Source organism: Callospermophilus lateralis, chromosome 16, assembly GCF_048772815.1.
Source record: "Callospermophilus lateralis isolate mCalLat2 chromosome 16, mCalLat2.hap1, whole genome shotgun sequence".
NCBI classification, from domain to species: domain Eukaryota; kingdom Metazoa; phylum Chordata; class Mammalia; order Rodentia; family Sciuridae; genus Callospermophilus; species Callospermophilus lateralis.
Window position 1 is genome coordinate 17,700,043 of NC_135320.1, and position 27,820 is coordinate 17,727,862.

At 37.4% G+C, this 27,820-nt stretch overlaps 1 protein-coding gene across 1 annotated transcript in view; it reads right to left on the reverse strand.

Annotated features, from left to right (window-relative positions):
* Positions 1-19,044: 19,044 nt before the first annotated feature.
* The window catches only part of Lypla1 (lysophospholipase 1), a 33,415-nt gene continuing 24,639 nt past the window's right edge, over positions 19,045-27,820 (reverse strand). Inside the window, exons 6-9 of the mRNA XM_076836429.1 lie at positions 26,764-26,837; positions 24,919-25,020; positions 23,433-23,609; positions 19,045-19,249 (exon numbers count right to left, since the gene is read on the reverse strand). Of these exons, the coding sequence (XP_076692544.1) occupies positions 19,196-19,249; positions 23,433-23,609; positions 24,919-25,020; positions 26,764-26,837 (407 nt within the window). The 3' untranslated portion in view covers positions 19,045-19,195. The remainder of the gene's footprint in view (positions 19,250-23,432; positions 23,610-24,918; positions 25,021-26,763; positions 26,838-27,820) is intronic.

A 27,820-nucleotide genomic window follows, 5' to 3' on the forward strand; every position in this document is an offset into this window, starting at 1 on the left:
AGTCCAATTCATCTATTTTTTTTGTTGTTGTTGTTACCTTGTGCTCTCAGGGTCGAATCTCAGAAACAATTACCAAATCAAAAGTCATGAAGACTAACCATTGCCATTTTAACAATACTAAATCTTCCAATCATTTTAAATGAGATGTCTTTTTCCATTTATTGAAATGTAATTTAATTTTTGGAAAATTTTTTGTAATTTTCAGTGTATGACTTTTTTACCACTGACTAAGTTTATTCATAAGTATTTTATTTTTTGGAATGCTATTACAAATGAAACTGTTTTTTTAGTTTCCCTTTCAAATTGTTTATTGCTAGTGTACACAAATACAACTAATATTTTGGGGTTATTGTTTTATCCTTTAAATTTGCTAAATTAGATTATTAGCTCTAATAGATTTTGTTTTTTGTTTTGGTACCGAAGATTGAACTCAGTTGTGCTATATCACTGAGCTACATACCACCCCTTTTATTTATTTATTTACTTTTATATTTTATATTTTGATACGGGGGAGTGAACTCAGGGGCTCTTTACCACTGAGTTACATTCCCAGTTATTTTTAATTTTTAATTTTGAGATAGGATCTCACTAAGTTGCTGAAGCTGACTCCAACTTGTAATTCTTCTGCCTCAGACTCTTAGTGTCTTGGTTTTCAGGCATGTAGGACCAAGCCCATACAAGACAAATAAAACTCTTTGCTTATATAGCAATTTTTTATTTCCAGTATGTTTTGTCTTTTACTTGTATAGTCACCCCAGCTCACTTTTTGTTGCTATTTTCACAGAACACCTTTTTTTCTATTCTTCTACTTTCAGTTTATTTGTATCTTTAGATCTAAAGGGTGTCTCTTGTAGACATCATATAGTTTTATCTCTTTTTTTTTACAAAAATCCATTTTACCAATCTCTGCTTTCCAATTGAATAGTTTAATCCTATTATGCGCTAAATGTTTGGGTTCTCATTCCTAAATTTGTATGTTGTAGTCCTACTCTCAAAGTGATAGTATTTGGAGATGGGGACTGGGAGACTATTAGGTTTTGATCAGGTGATCAGGGTGGGACCATCATGATGGGATTAGTGCACTTACAAGAAAAGGAATTAGCTGGGCACCGTGGCACATGCCTGTAATCCCAGTGGCTCAGGAGGCTGAGCCAGGAGGATCCTGAGTTCAAAGCCAGCTTCAGCAAAAACGAGGCACTAAGTGACTCAATGAGACTCTGTCTCTAAATAAAATACAAAATAGGGCTAGGGATGTGTTCAGTGGGCAAGTGGCCCTGAATTCAATCCCCTGTACCCGTCCCCCCTCAAAAAAAAAAAAAAAAAAAAAAAAGAAAAGGAAGAAAGACCTCTCCATAAGCACACATGAAGAAAGACTACACATGGATACACAGTGAAAAGGAGGCATGTACAAGCCAGGAAGTAGGTCCTCAATAGATGCTAAATCTACCTGCACCTTCAACTTCTAGACTCCAGAAATGTGAGAAACAAATTTCTGTTGTTTTGCTTACCCAGACCATTATATTTTGGTATAGCAGCCCAAGTAGACTAAGTCAGATCTATCTAAAGTGATTGCTAATACAGACTTCTACCATTTTGCTCATTGTTTTTTGGTCCTCATTGCTTCTATTACTTCCTTCTTTACTGATCCAGTTTTAATAGTATGCCATTTTATTCCTTTCTCATTTCCTTTTATAAATATTTTTAAATTTCTTTTTTAGTGGTTACCCTGAGGATTGTGATTAACATATTAAATTTATAATAATCTTGTTTAAATAATACCAGTTTAATTTCAATAATATGAAAATTCTCTATTCCTATACATTTCCATACTTCCTGTTTTGTGTAGTCTCAAATTGTCTCAAATTAAATATCTATACAATGTTTGCCCATCAACAGATTTATAACTAATGTTTTATGCATTTTGTGTTTTAAATTACATGAATTAATAAAAAGAGGAGTTACAAGTCAAAAATATAACACTGACACTTACATTTCCCTATGTAGTTAGCAATAAACTCCTTTAGCTTCTTTCAGTCTATTAATTTCTTAATTTTCCCTTAATTTTGAAGGATAGTATTGCCACAACGAGCATGACCAAATTAGCTCCAGCAAGAGGCAATGGAGGATTAGAAAAATAAAGACTCGCATAGGCAGATTTGATGATAACAGCCGGGATCAGGTGGATCTCTCTGAGGGAAAAGCAGGTCTAAAGAATTATGCCAGCAATCTTTATATATGTCTCATTAATCAGATTAAAGACTAAGCAAACATTATTCTTTGTATTCATGGAAGTTACAGTGTTAGAAACATAATTCAGCTTATTCAGTGGTTACATTCTACAGTTATAATGTGCAATGGTAAGAGTTTTGTTTAGCTCTGGAAAGTCCATTGTTTAAATTACTGTTATGCAGCCAGGTTCAGGAGAAGCAGAGCTGGTAAAACATTATGGTTGTGTAGCAAGAGAATTTCTTTATTCCCAGGAGCTATGTCCCTGAGATTAAGGTTGAAGCTGAAAAGACTCTAGCACAAAGCCTTCTCATTGCCAGAGCAACTAGGCATCCTACACCTTTGACACTTTCCCAGGCACCAAGCATGCCACAGCCATGAAGTCATCAGAGACCCCAATCTCAGACACTGATCTCCCATTCTCTGTCACTACTCTCCACGAAGTATTGCTGTATAGAATTGTTCATTGACTTATTTTTTTTCTTTTAGCACTTTAAATATATGTCATCCCATTGCTGCATGGCCTCTATGTGTTAGAGTCTGTAAACAAGTCAGGATGGCACCTGGCATTTTGCCAGGGAAATGTTAAAGTCTGTAAACAAGTCTGGATGGTGCCTGGCAAAATGCCAGAGGGAGTGGTTTGTGAAGTACCAAAAACAAGCCATTAAGTGTGGAGATTCCTTATTGGTTGACTGATGTATCTATTTTATGTTAATTAAGATAAGCTGGGTGGAATGTATAAATACCTCTCCTGTCCTACAATAAATGGCTTCCATTCCTGCTGTATCAATGTACACAAGTTGTTCGTCACCCCCCCCCCCCCCCCCGGCATCTATGGTTTTTTTACTGAGAATATTATTGAGGAATCCTTGTATATGATGAGTTGCCTTACTTGTGCTCATTTCCAGCTTCTCTTTTTGTCTTTCAACAGTTTGATTACAAGTGGCTTATTGTGGATGGCTTTCAGTTTATTCTTCTTGGAATTCAGTAAGGTTCTTGCATGTGTAGATTCATATCTTTCATCAAATTTAGGATTTTAGGCACCATTATTTCTTCAAATATTCTTTCTGTTGCCCCTCTTTTCTGTCTCCATCTAAGACTCTCATTATGTGTGTGTTGGTACACATAATGTTAATAGTGTCCCAAAAGTTTCTTAGGCTCTGTTAATTCTCCTTTTTTCTTTCTATTCCTTAGACTGCCTAATTTCAATTGTCCCATCTTTAAGTCTGATTCTTTCTTCTGCCTATTCAAATTGGCTGTTGAATTCTTCTAGTGAATTTTTCATTTCAGTTATTTTTATTTTAGCCTTTGATGTCTATTTGATTCCTTTTTATAATTTTATCTCTGTATTAATATTCTCTAGTTATCGAGTTTGGATATGAAATGTCCCCCCTAAAGTTCATTTGTTGAAAGCATCCCCCATGCAGGGTCAGAGTGGGGCAATGCTTAGGGCTCTGAATTTATCAGTGGCTTAATCCATTTGCTGAATTAATTAATCAACTGATAAGTTAGTTGAATGGACTACTGGGAGGTTGCACATAGTTGTAGAAAGTAGGTGACTGGGGGCTAGTCCTAAAAGGCTTTGTCTTTCTCCTGGTTTATTTTCTCTCTCTATGTGTCTTTGTCTTTGTCACTGTCTCTCTCTCTCTTTCCCCCTCTACCATATGAAAAAACAGCCTCTATCTCAGAGCAAAGCCTGTCCAAGGAAGGGACCTGGCCTTTGTCCTTGGAAAAACCCACAGAGCACTCCTAAGCACATTCCCACCCTGCTAAGTTGTTTATCTACAAATAACAGGAGAGATCTGCTGTGCCAGGTGTCCCTGACTCAGTCAGGCTAGGTGGGGATCCATAGCAGCCCCCTAGCAGCCACCAATCAGCATGTGACAGGGAAATACCTGGGATGCCAGATAACCCTTCCAGTAGTTTATGATGGTTGATAACAAGTTGGGAAACCATGTAGTTCAGCACGTACACCCCTCTTGGCTTAAACCAATCAGTTCAAACGAATACCCCTTTTGTACTGACCAATCACCCCTACCCAACTTGTTCCCGCCAGTGAATGTGCTAATCATGTTTTAGAGTTATTATTTGATTTTCCCGCGGTGTGTGATGATTTGCTAAAAGAGGCTATGATGTATGTGAAGTCCCTGCCCTCTCCAAAGAATGTATAAAAATGCTGCAAACCCTGGGCTCGGGGCCTTCTCAGCATCACCAGTTGCTGTGTGTGCCTGCGGAGGACCAAGCTAGCTCGCAATAAACACCTCTTTGCTGCTTACATCGATCTTGGGTCTCTGGTGGTCTTTGGGGGTCCCGAATTTGAGCATAACACATATATCTGCCTTGGATGCAGCTGACCATATGAACTGAATCCTCTAAAACCATGAACCAAAATAAATCTTTCTTCCTCTAAGTTGTTCTCAGGTATTTTGATCACAGTGATGAAAAGCTAACACATTGAGATATTGTTCTCTTTAGTTTCTTTTGTCTGGACTCCTTTAGTTCTTTGAGGTATATTTAAAACTGTTGATTTAGGTCTTTGCCTAGTAAGTCCAGTGTCTGGGCTTCCTTTAGGACAGTTTAGGTTTATTTTCTCTGTCAGTGAAGCCAGATTTAAAGTTAGGTAGTCAGTGTAGTTAGGTAAATTGGGTCTAATATCGAGTGAAATCTAAAATGGAGGCCATGCTGGGAATGACTCAGGGAAAGCCCAGGACAACTCATGGAATGTTAATGAAGTCCTGAAAAGGCCCTAGGCCAAAGTCCACCTCAAAGAAATGTTAATGGAGCCCAGGAAAACAGCCCCAACAGACTTGGAGATAGCCCATCCCAAAAGGTGATAATTAAGCCCACCTGTAGGCCTCCAACCTACATTCCATCACTGAAAGAACTATAAAAAGGGGAAAGAACAGCCCTTCCATGGATTCCCACCTCTTGGGTCCCCTTCTTCCTCCGGGAGAAGTCTTTTCTGCTGTCCTTTAATAAACTTCTATTTTCTATTCTGACCTTGCCTCGGCGTGCTTCTTTGGTGTTATTCTTCAACATTGGGGAAGCAAGAACTCAACTCGTCACCGGTCAACAGCGGTTTCATATGTGTGCCAGATTTCTTGTTTCTTGGTATGATGGCTTAGTTACCTTTCATCACTGTGACCAAAATACCTGAGAACAACAACTTAAAAGAAGGACAAGTTATTTGGGCTCGTGGCTTCAGAGTTTCAGTCCAGGGTCAGGGTGACTTCATTGCTCTGGGGCTTGTATGAGGCAGAATGTCATGATGGGATGGAGTGATCGAAGAGGAACCCCACTCTGCTTATGGCAGCCAGGAAGCCGAGAGAAATGGGAAGGCAAGGAGGCAGAAGGGCAGATAAACAATTTCAGGGCACCCCTAGCAAAGAAAGATGACTAACACATTGAAATATTGTTCTCCCGGTTTCCTTTGTTTGTCTATGGATTCCTTTAGTTCATTAAGGCATATTTACAACTGTTGATTTAAGGCCTCTGCCTAGTAAGTCCAATGTATGGACTTCTTTAGGGACAGTTTAAAATATTTTCTTCCTCTGTCGGTGGACCGGACCTGTGAGGATGGCCTTAGGCCTGAGCCTAAGCAACTCTATTTTAAAAACTCTAGTTTGAAACCTGTAGTCTCACCAGGCACACCTAACAGAGCCCTCCAGTATGGCCCTCAGACACAAACAAGTCACTTTCCCCCACCCTGTTAAACTCAGAGTGAAGTCTTTGGCAGGTTGTCCTTGCCCCATAAAAGGGAAAGGCACCCTATAAAAAGGAAAGGTGAAAGATCAGGGTGGGGATCACCAGACCAGATGTTTTAACCCCAGGGTAAATGGTGTCACTGAGAAATCTGGTGGCAGCTGATAAGGATTGAAAGGGGGGTCAAAAGCCCCAAAATTTAGTATAAATAATAGAGCAAATGAACAGATACTCAGCCAGCTGATATTGATGCGCACAAGCTAGAGAGCCTGATGAGGACCTGGACTGACATCCCAATTACTTTTCATCATTTCCTGATCCTCTACATTTTCCTCATTGACCTCAAACTCAAACTCTACAGTTTCATCTGGTGAAAGTTGCAACTTCTCCCTATGACCCTCTCCTCAACCCACTGTCAGCCCCACCCCAGGAGAAGCCTGCCTTGGTTCCTGACCTGATCACTGCAGTCTTGAGTGAGTGTGCATCTGCTGGACTTCAAGCCTAAGGTTTGAGACTTTTGATCTGACACTTGAACTTAGCATGCAGAGGGAATGTCTGTCATGAGCCTGTCATGATTAAGTGTGTTTGCAGTGCTTAGACTTAATCTAGAATTGTTTGCGAATTGATTATGTCTGTTGCAGTACCTAGCATTAAGGATTTTCACTTCCTTGATAAAGAACCTATAGAGTGAAATTGTATTGAGTGATTTGAGTGAATAAAGCATTGATTAGGGCAGAAGCGCATGGGCATTCTTTATTTCTCCCCCTAGACTGCATAAGTCCCACCTTTTGCCTATTGTGACAAGTAGCCATTTCTACACCCTGCGAGTTCAGTTCTGAGTTAGATGAAATAAATGCCTAACATTTGCATTAATCCTTCAAGAAGACACCTGAGAGAAAACCACCATTCTTTGAAATCATCTGCTTTGCTTCCTCCAATATCTGGAACCCATACTAGGAATGTATTCCACCACCTTCAAGAGCATCACTATGCCTAGGAGGGGGAAATTAAGCAAAGCTAATTAAAAATGGTACAGAGCTTTTTGATTGGGTTTCAATCAACTTGATTTGCTAAGAGCCACAGCCAATTAATATGATGCATGGCATTTTTGATTGAAAGGTGATGCCAGCTAGACATTGAGATGATATGATTATGTTAAAAATTACATTCATATGGATACCGGACTCCTGCTGTTCACCTCGGCCTGCTGCGGGACTCCTGGAGAGTTCCCATTGGTTGGGAAAGTGCAGTAGGAGGGAATTCCGGGGGAGGAACTTGCTCTGGGGTTCCGGGAGGACCGGGAGAAGGCTGCGTGGGTGGATTGGCAATCTTCCCGGCGCATTGGGGTATTGGCGGCTATTTCAAAAATAAAGTTTGTTCCTGCTTGAGTGGCTCGTGATCTTGTGCCCAGCCAGACTGCGGCATTGATTAGCATTTACTTGGTTGCTGTAAACTTTGGGCTATTTTCCAGAGTTGCATATGACTGACTTCATGGATATTCTTGGTGTTCCTGCGGGGTAATGAGCTCTTGGGATTCCTTACATCTCCTTGTTCACTGATGTCATGACCATTTTTATTTTACATTTTGGGACAAAATTGGGTACATGAATGTTTAGGATTAGCAGAGTCTTCTGAGAATTATCCCCCTTATGATGTAGTGACTGTTTTTATCACTAATAATGAAGCCAGAATTAAACAAGCAGTCAAAATAGATAGGTAAATTGAGTCAGGTCAGAGAGAACAAAGGAAACCAAGGACACACAAAAAGGGTAGAACACCTCGTTTCTTGGGATACCAGGATACCAGCTATGGCCAGCTTCTCCCTTGAGGAAGAAGTTCATGTTATCCCTTTTTAAATAAACCCTGCTTGGGGCTTTTTATATATATATATATATATTTATATATATATATATATATATATATATTATATATATATATATAATATTATTGCCGCAGTCTGGCTGGGCACAAATAACCGAGCCACCACAAAGCCTTGTAGGTTCAAACAGTGAAAGACCCCAGCCCAGAAACCCCAGGCCCCATTGTGAAACCATCAGGGCGTGTTGCTAACCCACGTAAAGAGAGGTCTCTCTGTTAATCAGTTAAGGGTAGTCTATTGTGAGGGGACAGGATGGTTGAGGAAGAACAGAAAAGCAGATCCCAAGGCATGCCTGAACAAACAGGAACTGATAATGATAAGCAGGAACAGAAAAACCAGAGTGTTAATATGTAACTGTCATGAGGTTTATCCAGGAACATAAAGTGAAAAACAACTTTGCCCTTTAGGTAATCTATATGTTGGGTTCAAAATAACCAATAAGAAACCTGTCACTTCCCACGTGCGCGAAACCTGCCTCATTATCCTATAAAAGACCTGTACCCCAAAGCCCGGTGTGCCAGTTCACCAAAGCTCCGGCTGAGGTTTTGCTGAGCACCCGCAGGCGTCTGTGTCTGAATAAACCTCTTGCGTTTGCAGCCAGTGCCTCCTGCGTCTTTCTTGGACAGGGAATCGGTGGGTCTTTCAACAGCAACTCTTTATTCCCCAACTCTCACTGGCACTGCACACACACTACTCCCAATCTCCCCCGGAAACCCCCCCCCCCCAGGAACTGCACGGAAACTCCCTAATCCCTGGAGCAGGGTCCATATACAACTCAATCAATCCAACATCACAGCAATTATATACAGCTTAACTCAAATCATCATCTCAATGGTTCTCTGGTGTCACCTTTCAACAATTCCCTCTGGCAATATGCCAGGCGTCATTCTGACTCCGCTGTGGCTCTCAACATATTATATATATAGACATAACTCAGTTGGTAAAGTGCTTGTCTTGCATGCACAAGGCCCTGGGTTCAATCCCCAGCACCACAAAATAAATAAATAAATAAATAAATAAATAAATAAAATAAAATAAACCCTGCTTTATATGCTTGCCTCTGTGTGCTTCCCTAATGTTCAAACTTCAACATTTGAGGAAGCAGAATTCATCACTGATACTTTGATTTTAAGTCTATTTATTTAAAACAAGTTTTAATTCACATTTTATATGACTCTCCAGTTAAAGTGTACAATTAAATGTTTGCCAATGTATTCACAGGGTTGTATAACCATCGAAACAATCTAATTTTAGAACATTTTTGCTCCCCAGAAAAGGAATCCCAGACCTATTACCAGTCACACCCCATCACTGAAAGCACCACCCTCTCAGCCCTACAAAATCACATCACAAATCTTTGTATCTCCACAAATTTGCCAGTTCTGGTCTTTCATGTAAATGGAGTCATACAATACAGTCTTTTTTTTTTAATTTCAATATTTATTTTTCAGTTTTTGGTGGACACAACATCTTTGTTTGTATGTGGTGCTGAGGATTGAACCCGGGCCGCACGCATGCCAGGTGAGCGTGCTACCGCTTGAGCCACATCCCCAGCCCAATACAGTCTTTTGTAATTGGTTTCATTAACCTTCCATAATTCTTTTTTAGTTATAGTTGGACACAGTATCTTTATTTTATTTTTATGTGGTGCTGAGATCGAACCCAGTGCCTCACATGTGCTAGGGGTGAGCACCCTGCCTCTAAGCCACAACCTCAGCCCCTTCAAGATTCATTCACGTTTTCCATTCTTTATATTGTAGCTTTTCTTCATATTGCTGAACATTATGTTTCTGTGCCACATTTTATTTATCCATTCATCATTTATGAACATTACGGATTTTTGCACATTTTGGCTCTTATGAATAATGCTGCTATGAATTTTCACCCACACAATTTGTGTGAACATAATATATCCGTTGCTTAAAGTTTATTTTACCTTATATTAAAATAGATAGTCCAACTTACTTTTTGTAGTATTTGCTCACTATAATTTCTATTCCTTTCTTTTTTTTTTTTTTTTTTTTTGGTATTAGGAATTGAACTCAGAGGCTTTTAACCACCAAGCCACATCCCCAGCCATTTCTTATATTTTATTTAGAGAATGGGCCTCACTAAGTTGTTTAGGGCCTCACTAAATTGCTCAGGCTGACTTTGAACTTCTAGTCTTCCTGCCTCAGGCTCCCAAACCACTGAGATTACAGGAATGTGCCTTCCTGCTTTCTATAATTTCTATCCCTTTATTTTAAATCTTTTGTGCCCTTGTGTGTTAGATGTCTCTTGTAATTAAAATATAGCTTGCTGTCATTCTTTTGTCTGATCTGATAGCTTGTTATTTTACTGGCAGATTTAGTGCATTCACAATTGTATTTACTATAATTTTTTGGACTTGTGTTTATCATATTAGGAAACTCGTTATTCTATGTTGCATATGCTTTTTCCCTCCTTTTCTATCTTCTTTTGGATTGAGACTTTTTAATTTTATCTCCACTCCCACTACTTTGGAAGTTACATATAGTTGTTATTCTTTCTTATCTTTTTTTTTTTTTTAACTTAGACATTGAACATCATGAACATTTAGTCTAACGGGAACAAATATTTCTTATCTACCATCTGAAAAATGAAAGAGCCATAGACTATTTCTTTTCTATTTTACATTAAAATGTTTTTCTTGAAATATTCATGGATTCACAGGGAATTGTAAAGACAGTACAGAGAGGATGGACCTGTGCACCATTCATCCAATTTTCTGGCTGCATCTAACCCTAATCACTTCCCAACACCACTGTAGTCATATTAAGTTTCCACCCTCTTTTTTTTTTTTTTTTAAGAGAGAGTGGAGAGAGAGAGAGAGAGAATTTTTTTTTCTTTTTAAACAAGAATTTTTTTAATATTTTTTTTTTTTAGTTTTTCGGCAGGCGTTTGTTTGTATGTGGTGCTGAGGATCAAACCCGGGCCGCACGCATGCCAGGGGAGTGCACTACCGCTTGAGCCACATCCCCAGCCCAGTTTCCACCCTCTTAACACCTCACAATAGGGATTAAATTTCAACACACTAATCTTGGGGAATGCACTCAAATTGTATCCAAACAGCCCAATCCATTAACATTTATTTAGATCTTTTTTGATGTCTTTCATCAGTATTTTTGTATTTTTTGCCTTGATATAAACTTTAGTTTCGTTTTTCTTTTCTCTTGATTTAGTACCTATGTAGAAAATGCCAAATTGCCATTTTCTCTCCAATTTTAATATTACTCCAGCATCTTCTGACCTCTAGTGGTGATTTTCTTATGTGACAGTTTAAGTAGGTTTATTCTAGTTGCTATTCAGATCTTTTTGTATGGTGTTCAATCTTACTTTTCTCCATGATGTCTCAGAAGAGTTGTTGCTTATCCTATTAGTAATTAGATCTGAGGTTTCCTACTCTTCCTCAAGTCTGAAAAAATTTCAACCATTTTATCACCAAATATCACTTCTCTCCCATTCTGTTCACCCCTTCTGCAATTTCCATTAAACTTTATATTTTCGCAGTCTTTTGCCCTCCCATCTGTTTGTTAGGTTTCCTTTTGAGTAAATTTCTCAGAGTTATATTTCATTTTTCTTGGATCTAATATACAATTTAACTCACCTATTTGAATTTTTAAAAATTTATTTATTTTTTAGTTCTCGGTGGAAACAACATCTTTGTATGTGGTGCTGAGGATCGAACCTGGGCCGCATGCATGCCAGGGGAGCGCGCTACCACTTGAGCCACATCCCCAGCCCCCCATTTGAATTTTTAATAGGTCATGAATTAGTATGATTTCAGTTTTGGAATATGATGAAATTCTAGAGATGGGGATGGGGATGGTTGCACAACAATAGGAATGTACTTAATGCTGTGAACAGTACACTTAGAAATGGTTAGAATGGCTGGGCATGGTGGCACACACCTGTAATCGCAGCAGCTCAGGAGGCTGAGGCAGGAGGATCACGAGTTCAAGGTCAGCCTCAACAACTTAGAGAGGCTCTAAGCAACTTAGCAAGACCCCAACTCAAAATAAAATACAAAAAAGGCTGGGGATGTGGCTCAGTGGCTAAGCGCCCTGGGTTCAATTCCCTGTATCAAAAAAAAAAAAAAAAAAAACAAACAAACCACAAAAAACAAATAAAAAACCTGAAATGATTAGGATGGTCAACTTTATGTATGTTCCAACATGCTATGTGTATGGGTACACACACACATACACACACAGTGGTGGTATATGACTGTAATCCCAGCTACCTGGGTGGCTGAGACAGGAGGATCACAAATTTGAGGCTTCTGACTCAAAATTAAATAATGAAAAAAATCATTTAAAAAAATCTGAACGATATATATACCAAGGGTAGGTTTGCTCTCTTGCACGCTTGTTTGTCCTTACTAACCTGATTTCTTCCTAATTCATGTTTCAGAGATGATCATTAGACATTTCAGAATCCTTTTAGTATGTTTTTTTTTAAATATAAATTCTAGCCAAGTCAAATGTATGGGCTTATTTCCTCTACCCTTTTCCATTTTTTACAATGTTTTTTCTTCTAACAATGTCTCTTGAAACCTTCCCAACTAGTACAGTGTATCTTCATTCTTAAAAAAAAAAAAAAAAAAAAAAAAAACAATAGATAACTAATATTTATTTTTTTAGTTTTCGGCGGACACAACATCTTTGTAGTGGTGCTGAGGATTGAACCCGGGCCGCAAGCATGCCAGGCGAGCGCGCTACCGCTTGAGCCACATCTCCAGCCCCTGTATCTTCATTCTTTATTTTATTTTTTAAAATTTTTTTAGTTGTAATTGAACACAATATCTTTATTATTATTATTTTTTTTTAATGAGGTGCTCAGGATCAAACCCAGTGCCTCACGAATGCAAGGCAGGTGCTCTACCACTGAGCTACAGCCCTAGCCCTATCTTCATTCTTTAAAAAAAAAAGAAAAATCAAGTTTTATTGAGATACAATTTACATACCATTTAAATTCAACCTTTTAAATTACACATTTCAATAGTTTTTGTGTATTTACACAGTTATGTTACCATCATCATAGCTTAATTTTAGAAACTATTTTCATACTCCTCCCCCCTCAAAAAAACCACCTTGTGTTCATTAGCTGTGACCATTCCACACCCTTATTCTCTGGTCTCTGATTCTTGTCTCTACAGATTTCCTCTTTGGGATATTTCATCTAAATGAATCATATGTGGTCTTTTGTGTCTGACTTCTTACTCAACATAATGTTTACCCATGTTGTAGCACATATCAGTACTTCATCCTGTTTTATGCCTCAATAAATAATCAATTGTATGGATATACCATACCACATTTTGTTGTTTCGTTTCATCAGTTGACAGATATTTTGGTTGTTTCTACTTTTTTGTTGTTGTTGTTCAAACTAGTTACACATGACAGCAGAATGTATTTTGACATATTGTACACAAATGGAGCACAGCTTATCATTTCTCTGGCTGTGTACCATGCAGAATCACACTGGTTGTGCAATTATACATGAACATAGGATAATAATGTCCATCTCTTCCCTTACCCTCACAGCCCCCCCCCCGCCCAATTCAAAGTTCCTCCGTTCTTCCCTAGCCACCCCCCAAAATTATGGATCCACATCCACATATCAAACATTTGACCTTTGTTTTTGGGGGGATTGGCTTATTTCACTTAGCATGTTATTCTTCAGCTCCATCCATTTACTTGCAAATGCCACAATGTCATTCTTCTTTAAGGCTGAATAATATTCCACTGTGTACATATACCTCATTTTCTTTATCAATTCATCTGTTGAAGGTTATCTAGGTTGGTTCCATTGTGAATTGAGCTGCTATAAACATTGATGGGGCTGCATCACTGTAATATGCTTATTTTAAGTCCTTTGGGTATAAACCAAGGAGTGATCGGATAGCTGGGTCAAATGGTGGTTCCATCCAAGTTTTCTTAGGATTCTCCATACTGCTTTCCAAAATGGTTGCACCAATTTTCAGTACCACCAGCAATGTATGAGTGTGCCTTTCCCCCCACATCCTCACCAACTCATTTTTTTTCTATATATAGCTGTACGAAGTTGTGTCTATGTCTCAGTTTATTTAGCTACTCTATTTTTGACATTTGAGTGTTTCAGATATGTTGCAGCTTTTCCAGATGTTTTACAAGTGGCTTTCATTTCTAGTACTTTTCTTTTCAAATCTTCATTTGATGTTGTTATTTTTAGTTATACATGACAGGAGAAAGCTCTTCAATTCATTGTACACAAATGGAGCAGAATTTTTCACTTCTCCGGTTGTGCATGAAGTAGTTACACCATTTGTGCAATCACACATATACCTAGGGTAATAATGTCCATATCATTCCACCATCTTTCCTACCCCTTTGCCCCTCCCCCCTCCCCCCTTTGGCTCATCTAAAGTTTGATGTTATTCTTTATTGTTTTTCACTTATTTTCTCATACTTACTAAAAATTCTATTTCTCCAAGATTCTGGGATTTTAATAATTCTTTAATCTTTTCTTTACCTATTTGTAGTAGGTAGACAATGATTTGTAATTTTTAATTTTTTTTAGGGTATGTTGCTCAGGTTGGTCTCAAATTTATGGATCTAAATGATTCTCCTGTCTCAGTCTCCTGAGTAGCTAGGACTATAGACATGTGCCCAGTTGGAGCTCACTGTCTTTTTGGATACCAGGGATTGATTAAACCCAGAGGCACTTAACCATTGAGCCACATCCCCAGTTCTTTTTCTTTCTTCCTTTTCTTCTTCTTCTTCTTTTTTTTTTTTTTTTTTTTGGTATTTTATTTAGAGACAGGGTCTTGCTAAGTTGCCTAGGGCTCAAGTTGCTGAGGCTGGCTTTGAACTTATGATCTTCCTGCCTCAGCACTCCAGAGCTGCTGGGATTATAGGTGTGCGCCACCATGCCCAGCTGGAGCTCACTTTTGACAGGGCTAAGTTTGTGCAGTCTCCGAATTTAGGTTTTGAGGCTGTCACTCAAAAGTTTTTGTGTTTGCCTCTCCCAGGTGCTCTAGGAGCAGAGCTAGTCCAGGCATATTCTTCTTCTTTTTTTTTTTCCATGCTAGATAAGCATTCTACTAACTACACTATACCTCCAATTCTGGTCTGAGGAGATTCTTGATGTTAATTTACACGTTTGTGTTGCTAGCCCACATAACTTAAGAGAAATTCACAGCCCAGATACATGTGAAGACAAGTTTCTCGTTATAAAAGTTCAGGGGAAGATCCTTTTCCTTTTCCAACAGAGAATCCATGACAAAACACAAGCTTCCTTTTATTTTCCTGTGCTAAGGATCAGACTTTTTTTCTAGTTTACTTTCTGTGCACCCACTGAAAGTGTCCTTGCTTTATAGTGGTGCATTATGTCCACATCTTACTCATCTGAGCCCAAAGTTAAGTTTTCCCCTATGAATTGTTCTTTTAGTTCTCTCTGGTCACTGGAAATTACAAGTTCAATATGGTGATATGATTTGCATCATAGTTTTACTAAGCATTATTATTATTATTAGGTACTGGGGCTGAATCCAGGGACGCTTAACCACTTTGCCACATCCCAGCCCTTATTAGATATTGTATCTAGATACAGGGTCTTGCTAAATTGCTGAGGCTGGTTTTAAACTTGAGATCCTCCTGCCTCAGTCTCCTGAGCTGCTGGGTTCACAGGCAGGCAACACTGCACTCGGTTTTTACTCAGCATTTCTAGGTGTTTTGATCATATAAAATACACTGTTTAAAAACATTTAAGTGGGCTGGGGATGTGGCTCAAGCAGTAGCGCGCTCGTCTGGCATGCGTGCGGCCCGGGTTCGATCCTCAGCACCACATACAAAGATGTTGTGTCCGCCGAAAACTAAAAAAAAAAAAAAAAAAAAAAAAATTTCAGTTACCCCGCTGGGGCACAAAGCAAGGTGGTAAAGACCATGGAATAGGCACACCAATTTGAATCCTAAGAGCTCCATTCTGTTTCCTCTTTAGTAAAATGGAGATAAGGTTGATGAGAAGATTATATGAATAAAGGATATAAGATATTTGGTATAACTTGGAGTGGTGGCCCACACCTGTAATCCTGAAAAAAGTGACTAGGAAGGCTGAAGCAGAAAGATTACAAATCCAAGGCCAGCCTTGGAAATTTAGTAAGATCTGTGTCAAAATAAAAAAGGGTACAGCTCAGTAGTAGAGCACCCCAGGGTTCAATTCCTGCACCAAAGGGGGAAGAAAAAGATGCTTAGTATAGTACCTGGGATCTTATGAAATACTTAAAGAGACTACATCTTGCTTTTTAGTAGTTTCTACAAAATAAAATGGTATTCATGGGACTTATTAGGAGGGTGGTGAATATGCCATAAATCTACTTTTAAAAATTATCAAGAACTTGTGATACTTGACTGTAAGGGCTGGGGGTTGTGTCTCAGAGGTAGAGTGCTTGCCTGGCATGTATGAAGCACTGGGTTCAATCCTCAGCACCAAATAAACAATAATAAATACATAAAATAAAGGTATTATATTCATCTACAACTTAAAAAAGAGAGAGATTGTAATAACAGGCCAATTTCCAAAACTTATATATACATACAATTACTGTGAACTATTGGCAGACATAGTATGAAGCTCTGATCACACAACTATGAACATATTTTTATAAGGATGATGAAATAGTCATTATCCCATGAGAGCTAGGGTACAGCTCAGTGGTAGAGTACTTGCCTAGCATGTGTGAGGCTCTGGGTTCCATCCACACACGAAATAAGGTACTGTAGAGGATAAATCCATAAGAACTGAAGTTGCACACATATTTTTGTTATAGAACTCTCTTATAATTAGAACTATGTAAAATTTTAACAGACTAAACAAAAGGTACACTGGTCACTTTTAAGTATTCAAAAGCAGAAACTAAAAGACTATTTAGAACAGAAAGGATTCCAGTACTGGGAAAAGTTAGATGCCAATGTTGAACTAGAAAAACTGTTTTGGGGGCCAGGGGTGGAGAAGTGCTAGGGATTGAATCTAGGAGTGCTCTGCCACTGAGCTATATCCCCAACTCTTTTTTTGAGATAGGATCTTGCTCAGTTGCTGAGGCTGACTGACATGAACTCTGATCCTCCTGCCTTAGCCTCCCAAGTGTCTGGTATTATAATCAAGCACCACCACACCCAGCTGACAAGATCTATTTGGATTATAGGAATATTTGGATAACTGATTTGTGAACCTAATTTAAAAGTTCCAGTGAATACTGCATTAAAGAAAAAGACAAAAAGAAAACACCAAATAGAACTTTTTAAACAAGTTAGGAAGTCTGAAAGCCAAATGTGGGTGTTTGTTTTTCTTTTAGATTAAATTAAATAACATCAGATTATTTCTCAGGCCTGGTTCCATTCCAAGTCAGTAACACCAACATCAGAGTTTGTTTCCCAATGCTTTTTCTTGTAGTTACGGTGTTATCTTCCTCCTTTGCATTTCAGACACCTATTTCAAGATAAGCCCAAATGTTAAACTACTACTAAAAAAAAAAAAGTCACAGAAAAGTCAGAATTAAATTTTGTTTCACATTTATAGAAACTGTGAAAAACACCGACATTTTCCCATGTTACAGCACAACATTTCAATGGAATATTTCTTGCCATAAATAAGATCTTACTGATTTGTATAACTGAAATTAAACAGTTTTTGTTCTTAAAGTTAAAATAAAAATGACTTAGTAAATGATTGTTTAAAATTTTCAAATCCAGACATAAACATATGGCTTCATTATTAACATCCTATATTGTCCATTACGAAATTATTTCCATTATCAATTAGCACCCATTTATAAAGATGCATTCTTAACATTGTTTTGGTCAGTTGGAGTACAGAAAAAAAATTAACAGTTCAGAAATATTAAGCATACATTTTTGCAATATACTAAATTGTGAGGGCACTATATCATATATATAGGGGGGTCTGATTAATTTTTATTATCCATAAATTTGTTTTCAAATAATTTTTATCAGTAATCTGGAAATTCTGATGCATATTAACCAAAGAATTGCTTTTTTGATACTGAAAATTTAACCCAGGGGTACTTTACCACTGAGCTTTATCCTCACCCCTTTTTATTTTGAAGACAGGGTCTTGCTAAATTGCTTAGGGTCTCTCTAAGTTGGTGAGGCTGGCCTTGAAATTGTGATCCTCCTGCCTCAGCCTCCAGAGTTGCTGGGATTACAGGCATAATTTTAAAAATCATTTGACTCAAGTGAAAATTTCAAATAAGTACACTGGCAGACAAAAATAAAGCAACTTTTTCTAATGGACAGCTCATTTTCTGTAGTAGTTGGTTTCAAACATATATATATAGAGAGAGAGAGAAAAAGTAAATCTAAACCGTATGCTACAAGACCCAATCATTTTAGAAACCAGTTTTTAAGATCAATCTCAAATATTTCAGAAAATGCCAAAATATGACCTAATTAGTCTTTCAGTTGTTTACAGAAAAAAATAAAACTACAGAGAGAATTGTTCTTATTGATTGAATATTCTAATAACTAAACAGGTCTAAATTTGGACTAAGGTATAGTTTTTGAAATATGTAGTACAGGAAGTTTAAATAATGTTCAATTTCTTTCAAAGCATACATTGATCTTAAATATCCTATGTCAGTGATTCAGATGTCTAGGCAAGGAAGCAATAACTGGTCTGCTACTGAAGGACAATCAAGAAAGAAAAGACTTTTATTTTTCTCGAGAGAAAAGAATATTAAATAGAAATAATATCAAGGAAAAGAACAGCCTGGTCCCCCAAATAAAAGGGCAATTAATTGAAAAGAGCAACACTATTCTCTGTTGACACTTATAAGCATTATCCCTATTATCAGGAATAATGTAACACCATCTAATTTTATGTATTACCATCATTATGTATATACGAATATATATATATATATTAAAAAATACAGATACTGCATGGTGACTAAGCAATTTTGGAATAAATCCATAGACCAAGTCACAGCATGCATAAATTGTTTATATCTTGATTGCTTGTTTATACTGAAACAAATTTTTGTCAAGCATACTAGTAATTTTCAAATGATATGATAAAAAATTTGGTTGTAGTATTTTATTTTGCTGAATTACATTTAAGAAAAAGAAGCTAGGTGCTTCACCTATTTTAATACTAGTGTAGTCTGGATCATTGTATACAAATACATGTATAGAAACTTAAAAGATCCTAGGTTTCCCACGAGGAGCCATTATTTTGTCTGTGTCATTGGTGTGTATCTGCAAAACATTTCAACACTGAAAACATTAAAAGTTTTAAAGTTGAGCATGGGAAAAGGTTTAGACTCTACTGCAATGATGCTGGTGTACGTCTACACAAGGCCTCTTAATGATGTCAATCAACCGGAGGTAGGAGTTTATCAATGAATTGCTTGACATCCATCATTTCCTGTTTGAGATAAAGTTAAATTAGTCAGCAGCAACATAAGTCAGAAATTAAATCCTCACTAAAATGTCATTAATGAAATCCAAGTAGGAACATAGAAGTCACATTTTTATTACTATAATAAAGAGACATAAAAGAAAAATGAGGGCTAGGTTTGTGGCTCAGTTGTGGAGCACTTGCCTGGCATGTGTAAAGGCACTGGGTTCAATTCTCAGTGTCACATATAAAAATAAGTAAATAAAATAAAGGTCCATCAACAACTAAAAAAAAAAATTAAAAGAAAAATAAGGGTTTAATAGAAATTTCATAACATACCCTATGATGATTATCATATACTGAAATGATAGCTTCTGATCATTATCTAGTTTCCATGAAAATGGTTTACATTTTCTGATATTTAAATAAAACAAAGCACTGAGGAATGTAGAAGTTTAGAAGTGACAGTACATATACCAAGAAGACTTGGTAAGTGCACAGTAACTGACAATCAAGTCTCACTTTTACCATTCCCTCATTAGAATGAAATGCTACATCCATAGCATAAACTATTTTGTGCCTTTAATAAGGAATTATATACAACTAACCATCTGAAAGATAGGCCTAAAAGGATCTGAATATAAGAACAAACTTTCTCCTGGCTCAGTTTTTCCATCTCCCTCAAACCCACTTCCTGCCTTTAAACACTTGAAGGCCTTGGCCTCACTGTTCCACAAATCATCGATACAGAAACCCTTCAACTTTATAATTTAGTCACTCAGAAAAGAAGTGTGCAAATGGTACTGAGTTCAACTCTGATACCACACACACACACACACACACACACACACAAAAAATCAAAGCATGAAGGTGTTTGATTTTACAACACAGTGAAGTGCTTACAGTTTTCTGTGACACTACATCCCTCTGCCTCACCTTACTTTCCATCTTGCCTCAAATGCAACAGCACAAGGAATCATCTAAAAGCAGGGTACCTGTGATGCTCTAAACCCTCAGCCCCTCCTGGGTACTTAGGATGCCAGCACCTCCCTCTCCCCTCTCAGTGCACTCAATACTTCATAGGATTATCAAGCCCCTTGTCTTTCTAGATAAGTCATATTACTACCCACTTTTTCTTATCTCTAAAGCAAGTGAATTAACCAGGCTGAATGGCTATAAAACTGTGTTGCATGGACTATTTCACTGCTTAGCCATCAATCTTTTTTCTTTATTTTTATGTGGTGCTGAGGATGGAACCCAGGGCCTCATACGTGCCTGCGAGGCGAGAGCTCTACCGCTGAACCACACCCCCGCTTTCATTCTTATCAAATGATCACATCTCCTACTTTACTGAAAAAGCATCTAGCTTTCCCAACACCATTTGTTGAAGATGCTATCCTTTCTCCATTCGGTCTATTCCCTGAGGACCTTAAAAGAGCATACTATAGAGATACTGCCACATCAATGATCATAGCAGCACAATTCACAATAGCTAGACTTTGGAATCAACCTAGATGCCCTTCAATAGATGAATGGATTAAAAAACTGTGGCATCTATACACAATGGAGTATTACGCAGCACTAAAAAACGACAAAATCATGGATTTTGCAGGGAAATGGATGGCATTAGAGCAGATAATGCTAAGTGAAGCTAGCCAATCCTTAAAAAACAAATGCCAAATGTCTTCTTTGATATAAAGAGAGCAACTAAGATCAGAACAGGGAAGAAGAGCATGAGGAAAAGATTAACATTTAACAGAGACGAGTGGGGTGGGAGAGAGGGAGAGAGAAGGGAAACTGCATGGAAATGGAAGGAGACTCTCATTGTTACACAAAATTACATATAAGAGTTTGTAAGGGGAAAGGAAAAAAAAAACAAGGGAGAGAATTAAACAACAGCAGATGGGGTAGAGAGGGAAGATGAGAGGGAAGGGGAGGGGGGATAGTAGGGGATAGGAAAGGTAGCAGAATACAATAGTCATTAATATGGTATTATGTAAAAATGTGGATGTATAACCGATGTGATTCTGCAACTTGTATTTGGGGTAAAAATAGGAGTTCATAACCCACTTGAATCAAATGTATGGAAGATGATATGTCATGAGCTTTGTAATGTTTTGAACCCCCAATTAAAAAAAAAAAAAAAGAAACACTCAAAAAAAGAAAAAAAGAAAAAAGAAAAAGCATCTAATGTAAGCTCTCAAATACATACTCTCTTTTCTACCCTGACATCTGTTTACATTCACCTATTCTCTTTTATTTTGATTCCAAGTATTTTCTCCTCCGGTAGTATGATCCATCTATATATAGTCTTAATTCTACTATATGATCCTCCAGACTTCCTCCTCTCAATTATCTTTTTTCCATTGCATCCTCCCTTCACCACAGGTCTTTCTCCCATCTAAAAACAAGACTTCTACTCTTCACCCAAACTTTTTTTAAAAAAAGGTCTGTATTCCACTCTCTACTTTCTCGTCTCCCCATCTACGTCACATGGTCCACTGTAGTTTGGCTTTTCCTTCCCAAACAACCAAGGTCAGAGATGGCTTAATACTGGACAGTTCCTTCCTGGCCTCTCTCTCTTTAATCCTCTGACATACGTGATACTGCTCTTTCCTGTAGAAATTCTCTTCCCCCATACTTTCAAACACCTACTCCTCTTTTCTTTAGCCTGAATTCAAATGTATCCCCCAAAGTTCTCTCTCTCAGCTTTTTGATGATGAGGTTCTGAGCACACTATTCTTCAATGCTCCACAATACTGGTAATTATTCCAAGTCTTCATTTATAGGCTTGAGCTTCAGACAAGTATTTCTAACACCCTATTTTGATACAGTAGGGGTACATCTCAAAATGGTCACAAAACTCAATATTATTTCCTGCCTGTTACTCTAAAATTGCTCCTTGTACCTAATTTATGATGGCATCTTTGGCATCTGAGCTACAAAATCTGGGACCTCTTTGAAACCTCCTACTTTCCTACATATAGAATTAACTTCTAAATTCTATAGGAGTTCTTCTCACCTGCTGTGGCATGTAGATTACATCACATCTCTCACTTTGATCAACACTGATGGTTTCCTGCTGTCTAGAGAACAAGCCGCTCCCTGTCTCTTCTGTCCTACAACATCTAGCTTTTCACAAAACTTTGGCCAAAATGGACATTTTCTTCTTATTGCCCTGTAGACCTTACCTGCATATTTCCTATCTGTATTCTGCTCATTTCTCAAAATCCAGCTCTTTTATTATGATACCAGCACTTCCTAAAATAAAATTAATCTCACCTGTCTCAGTTTTTCAGGGCACTATTTTTGTGTGTGTGTGTGTGTGTGTGTGTGTGTGTGGTTCTAGGGATTAAACCCACTAAAATATATCCCTAGCCCTTTTTATTTTAAGATAATCTCCTAAATTGCCCAGGTTGGCCTTGAACTTTCCTTATTCCTCCCTTAGCCTTCAGTAGCTGGGATTACAGGTGTGTACCACCACACTCAGTTACAGGTACTTTTTAATTTTTATTATTTTTAAAATTTTTTTTTTTTTTTTTTAGTTTTAGATGGACACAACATCTTTATTTTATTTTATTTTTTTATGGGGTGCTGAGGATCGAACCCAGTGCCTTACACATGCCAGATGAGCGCCCTACCACTTGAGCCACATCCCAAGCCCCCAGGATACTTTTTATTTTTTAATTTATTTAAATTTTTTGTGGTACTGGGGATTGAACCAAGGGGTGCTTATACCAGCCCTTTTTATTGTTTGAGTCAGGGTCTTGCTAAATTGCTGAGACTGGTCTCAATCTTGCAATCCTCCTGCTTTGGCTTCCACAGTAGCAGAGCATATGCCACCACACCTGGATGACTGCAGGGTAGTTTTCAAAAACTGCTAGTAGAGCACATATCATGTTCTGTTTCCTGTTAGATACTTGGATAAACAACTTTCTCCTATTAAGTGTTAATTAATTAACCTTAAATTTTAATAATTAAAAGGGAATATTTATTATTCACTTTTGCTTTTTGTATGATTTTTATGTGTGATAGACAATGAGGGATTTGTGGAATTTTAGTGAATAAACGTTTGAAGACTTGCTAACCTAAGATTTAAACTGAATTCATTAACTCTTTTAAGTCCCCAAGTATCAAATGTTACTGATCTTAAAAATATCATATAGAGAAGTTGCAACTATGACTCTGATCACTGTTTCCAGATACCTACCTGTTGACATGAACAGTGCATCATGCCTTCATAGATTTTGAAGGTTACATTTGCTGGATTTACCAAAGTCTTTAGTTTTTCAACAGTAAGAGAACCAAACATTAGCGGAACTAAAGGATCACAATCTCCATGGCACTGAAGAATAGATATCTCTCTATTAGGGCCACTGATGGGACTCTGCAAAACAGAATAAAAGTACCAGTTAGTCACATGTATAAAGCATTATGCCAGATACTTAAAACTGTCCACAGAGTGATAACAGACAACATGTTATTCCTTATTATTTCAGGTGATATTTGGCCAAAGAAATAAAATTTCCTTCCTCTCTTTTCCATGTCCCTTTATTTAAAATTCTATAGAATGATTGCCTGGTTTTATACCACATCTTCCCAACGAACCCATTTCTTGAAATCTATTACATCTTAATTCATTTCTATATTTCCAGTGTCTTGATATGAGAAGTAATTAATATCTATTAGGATACATTAGGTTAATCATGTTCTTTTTCAGCTTTTATTTAATTGATTTTAATAAGCAGTTAATAAACAATACCTAGTAAGTGCAAGAAACCAAAGAGTTATTAAATAATAATAAGACAAAACCCTAGATTTAAAAATAAATTTGGGGCTGGGAAAATAACTCAGTGGTCGTGTGCTTGCTATGCACAAGGACTTGTGTTTGACCCCCAGCACCCCCCCCCAACAAAAAATGAATTTGAAAATAATGCCTACATTTCCCATGTGTCTTATATATTGCTTCACTGTTGAATATTTAGAAATTATATTCTATAGTAAAATTCTGCTATCAAACCCTGAATACATTAAATATAAAAAATAGTTCTCTGGGTTAAAAATAGCCCTAATTTCCATATATCCCTTAAAATATAAAATATAAATCAAGTAAAAGATTTATGACCTAAGGCTTATTTCTTATTCCATTCTATGCAATCCACAATAAAGACAATAGAGTGTACAGGTAAAGCCTAGTAACACTTTACAAAGGCCCAAGGAAATTCTTTTTAAAAAAGGATGACTGAGCCAAGCATGGTGACACATCTGTAATCCCAGTCACTGGGAGGCCGAGGCAGCCCCAGCAACTCAGCGAAGCCCTAGGCAACTTAGTGAGACCCTGTCTCAAAATAAAAAATAAAAAAAGGGCTGGGAACATGGTTCAGTAGTTAAGCACCACTGGGATCAGTCCCTGGTAATGTAAAAAAATACAGTAAGATAAAATAAATAAAATAAAATTTAAAAAGGATGACTGATATAAACCATGTAGTAATGATGTCTCATTTAGGTCTATTGATTTTAAAAAAGGTCCCACTGTGGTGTGGGATTTCCACAATGGGAAGTTTACTTTCTGTTCAATTTTGCTATAAACCGAAAACTGCTAAAATAAATAAATAAAGTTTCTTGATTTAAATAAAAAGGATGACCTCCTCAACATTATCTGCTACCTCTTAGCTCAGAAATCTAAACCAGGCTACCTGTGGGAATGAAGACCGGAGTGGAAGCCAACAACTGAGTGCAGTGACACCTGCCAGTTTCTGCTGTGTGGTGAGAGCAGTGTACAAAGACAAGGCTCCTCCCTGGAAAGCAAGCAGGGAAAGTCAATGGAAAATCCACACTCTGCCAACAGCAATGTAGGAAATTTCTTGTTATTAATGATGTCCATGAAGATATCAACTGAGTGGCCAATGTCAAATCAAATCAGACAAACAGTGGGAATGCATACCCATAATGCACACAGCTCGCCACACCAAAGAGAACATACCAACTACCCAGTCAAGACAACAGACAATAAGTAGTAAACTGTTTACAGCATGCCTTAGGAATATTCTGAACTTAGTTATCATTTTCTCTTATGAGAAGTCTCAGGCCTAAAATCCAATCTTGTCTTAAATTAGTACTATTTTCTAAAAGTGGAAATCAAGATAACAAGGACAGTGTAGCAGACATCTTTAGAGTATCTGCCCACCCAGTTCAAAACGTCCCATGTCCTGGGAACTATAATCCTGCAGCCATCTAGATGCCTATCACTCTGACTGTGCCCATATGCCACTGCTAGGGACATCCCAGACACTGATGGTTGTTTTCCCCGGCACTGTGGAACTGGGATTCAGTGACTGCAAGGCAATCTCTTTGTGTGGCTGGAACTGTAACATGTAAACTCAAGAGCTGAAAAATTACAAGCTGCAAGAGCTAAGATGGCCAACAAATGATGGAGAAACAAATGAGGCAAGTAAGCTGACAAAGAAAGCTGAAGATGGAGAGAAAAGTCCTGATGGCTTTCCAGGTTCCCACTACTTCCTGAGTCCATACTTTATCTTTAGGCATGGTCTCCCTGTTATGATACTACAGACTCATAACTTAATCCTTCTTGCTTAAACTCATGCTTAACTTAATCCTTCTTGCTTAATACCACATAGGTATTAGGGATTGTTTTCTGTAGGCTGTTATCAATAAATCTCAAATAGACAAGACTCCTCGGTACACTTCATATTTTGAATCAAGCATTAATTTTTGTGTCTTATGTTTCTGTCAAGATGTGTATTATGCACATTATTTCAACAAACACCTTATCAGTAACTCCTTTTTACTGTATTGTATTAACAATATTATGTTTATACTGAATTCTATTCTCTAAATAATTCTAGAATTCTGACATTAGCCTAAGTAAGGGAACACTCAGTTGCTGATTTAGAAGATTTGTAGATTAGAAGCTAGAGCATTCTAGGACAGGTGATATGGAAACAGGTGAAAAGCTGAAGTAAAGACATGAGGCCAACACAAGGGAACCGTGGCTGTTAAAAAAGTACAAGGTGGAGAAAAAGTAAAGACAGGAAGAAAGATACCAAAATAAACTTTACACATCTATATTTAAAACCTATTTTTATATAACAAAAAAGGGAAAGACATTATTTTTCTCTCATCATCTACCTATTGTTTCTAGTTCAAGTCACCTAGAACAAGGGACTGATGCCTGTGTTATCAGAGTTCTAATTAATTAAAAGGGTACATAGTGTTAACTTAAAAACCTAACCACAGTGTTATTATTGTTATTTTAAGAAAATACATTTCAGGTTTCAATCAGTTTCCCTAATAAATTGATTCTGAAGATAGTCTAAAAGACAAAGGTTATTGCTAAGGACACAAAAAACTAGGAAAGCAAAAATGTATCTAAAGTGAAAATTAACTAGTTTTAATCCAAACTTAATTCAGCATTAACATCCATCAAGATTCTATAATTCTTCCATAGAAAATGATTGAAATCTCAGATTTCTAGATAAATATACTGATGGTACTGACATACCACCCAAACTTTAACTTACCTGAGAAAATCCTCCCAAAATAATTCTGTTAGATGGAATGCCATTCTTCACTTCTTGATCTATCAAAGCTTTTACTAAAAACAAGAAAGTTAATCACAAATGCTTTCAAAGTTAAGCCCCGAGATGCAATATAAAATAGGAAAAAAAAAATAGTAGAAATGCACTAAGTATATTCAAGGTGAAAATGAGTGAAAAACCTGAAGCACTCAATTAAAACACAAAATCAGAATGTCTTTTCATTATGAAACTTTTCAGATTTTGCAGGTGCTGTATAACTTAAAATTTCAACAATTTCTTGTCACTTTGTAATACTCTTTCTTCATTGAGAGGTGGATATTCTTGCCCAGTATGGTGGTGCACTCTTATAATCCCAACCACTCAGGGGGCTGAGGCAGAAGGACTCCAAGTTGAAGGCCAACCTAGACAACTTAGTGAGATCATGTCTCAAAATAAAATAAGGGCTGGGGTACTGCTCAGTGGCAGAGCACTTGCCTAGCATGCATGAGGCCCAGGATTCAACAGGGGGTAGGGTGTATGCATATGTTTTAATTCATTGTTAATTCTGCTCATGTACACTTTATATTTCTCTTAAAAAAAACTATAGGGCATTTATACCTAAAAGTCATCATTTTAAAATAGCATATAGTTTTTTTTTTTTTTCTCCCAGAGTTGAGGAGTCAGCCCACGACCTCACACATGCTAGGCAAGCATTTTACCACTGAGCTATATTCTCAGTCCTTTTTTTTAAAACAAATATTATTATTGTATTTTGAGACAGAGTCTCAGCCCATGACCTCACACATGCTAGGCAAGCATTCTACCACTGAGTTATATTCTCAGTCCTTTTTTTAAAACAAATATTATTATTGTATTTTGAGACAGAGTCTCACCAAATTGCCTAGGCTGGCCTGAAACTTGGGATCTTCCTGACTTGGCCTCCTGAGTTTCTGGGATTACAGGTGTGTGCCACTGTGACACCTGAGTTAAATAGCATATAGGATTACATGTTTTGTGATTTACAGTATTTAAAACTGTTCATTCTAATTCTTAGAAGTAT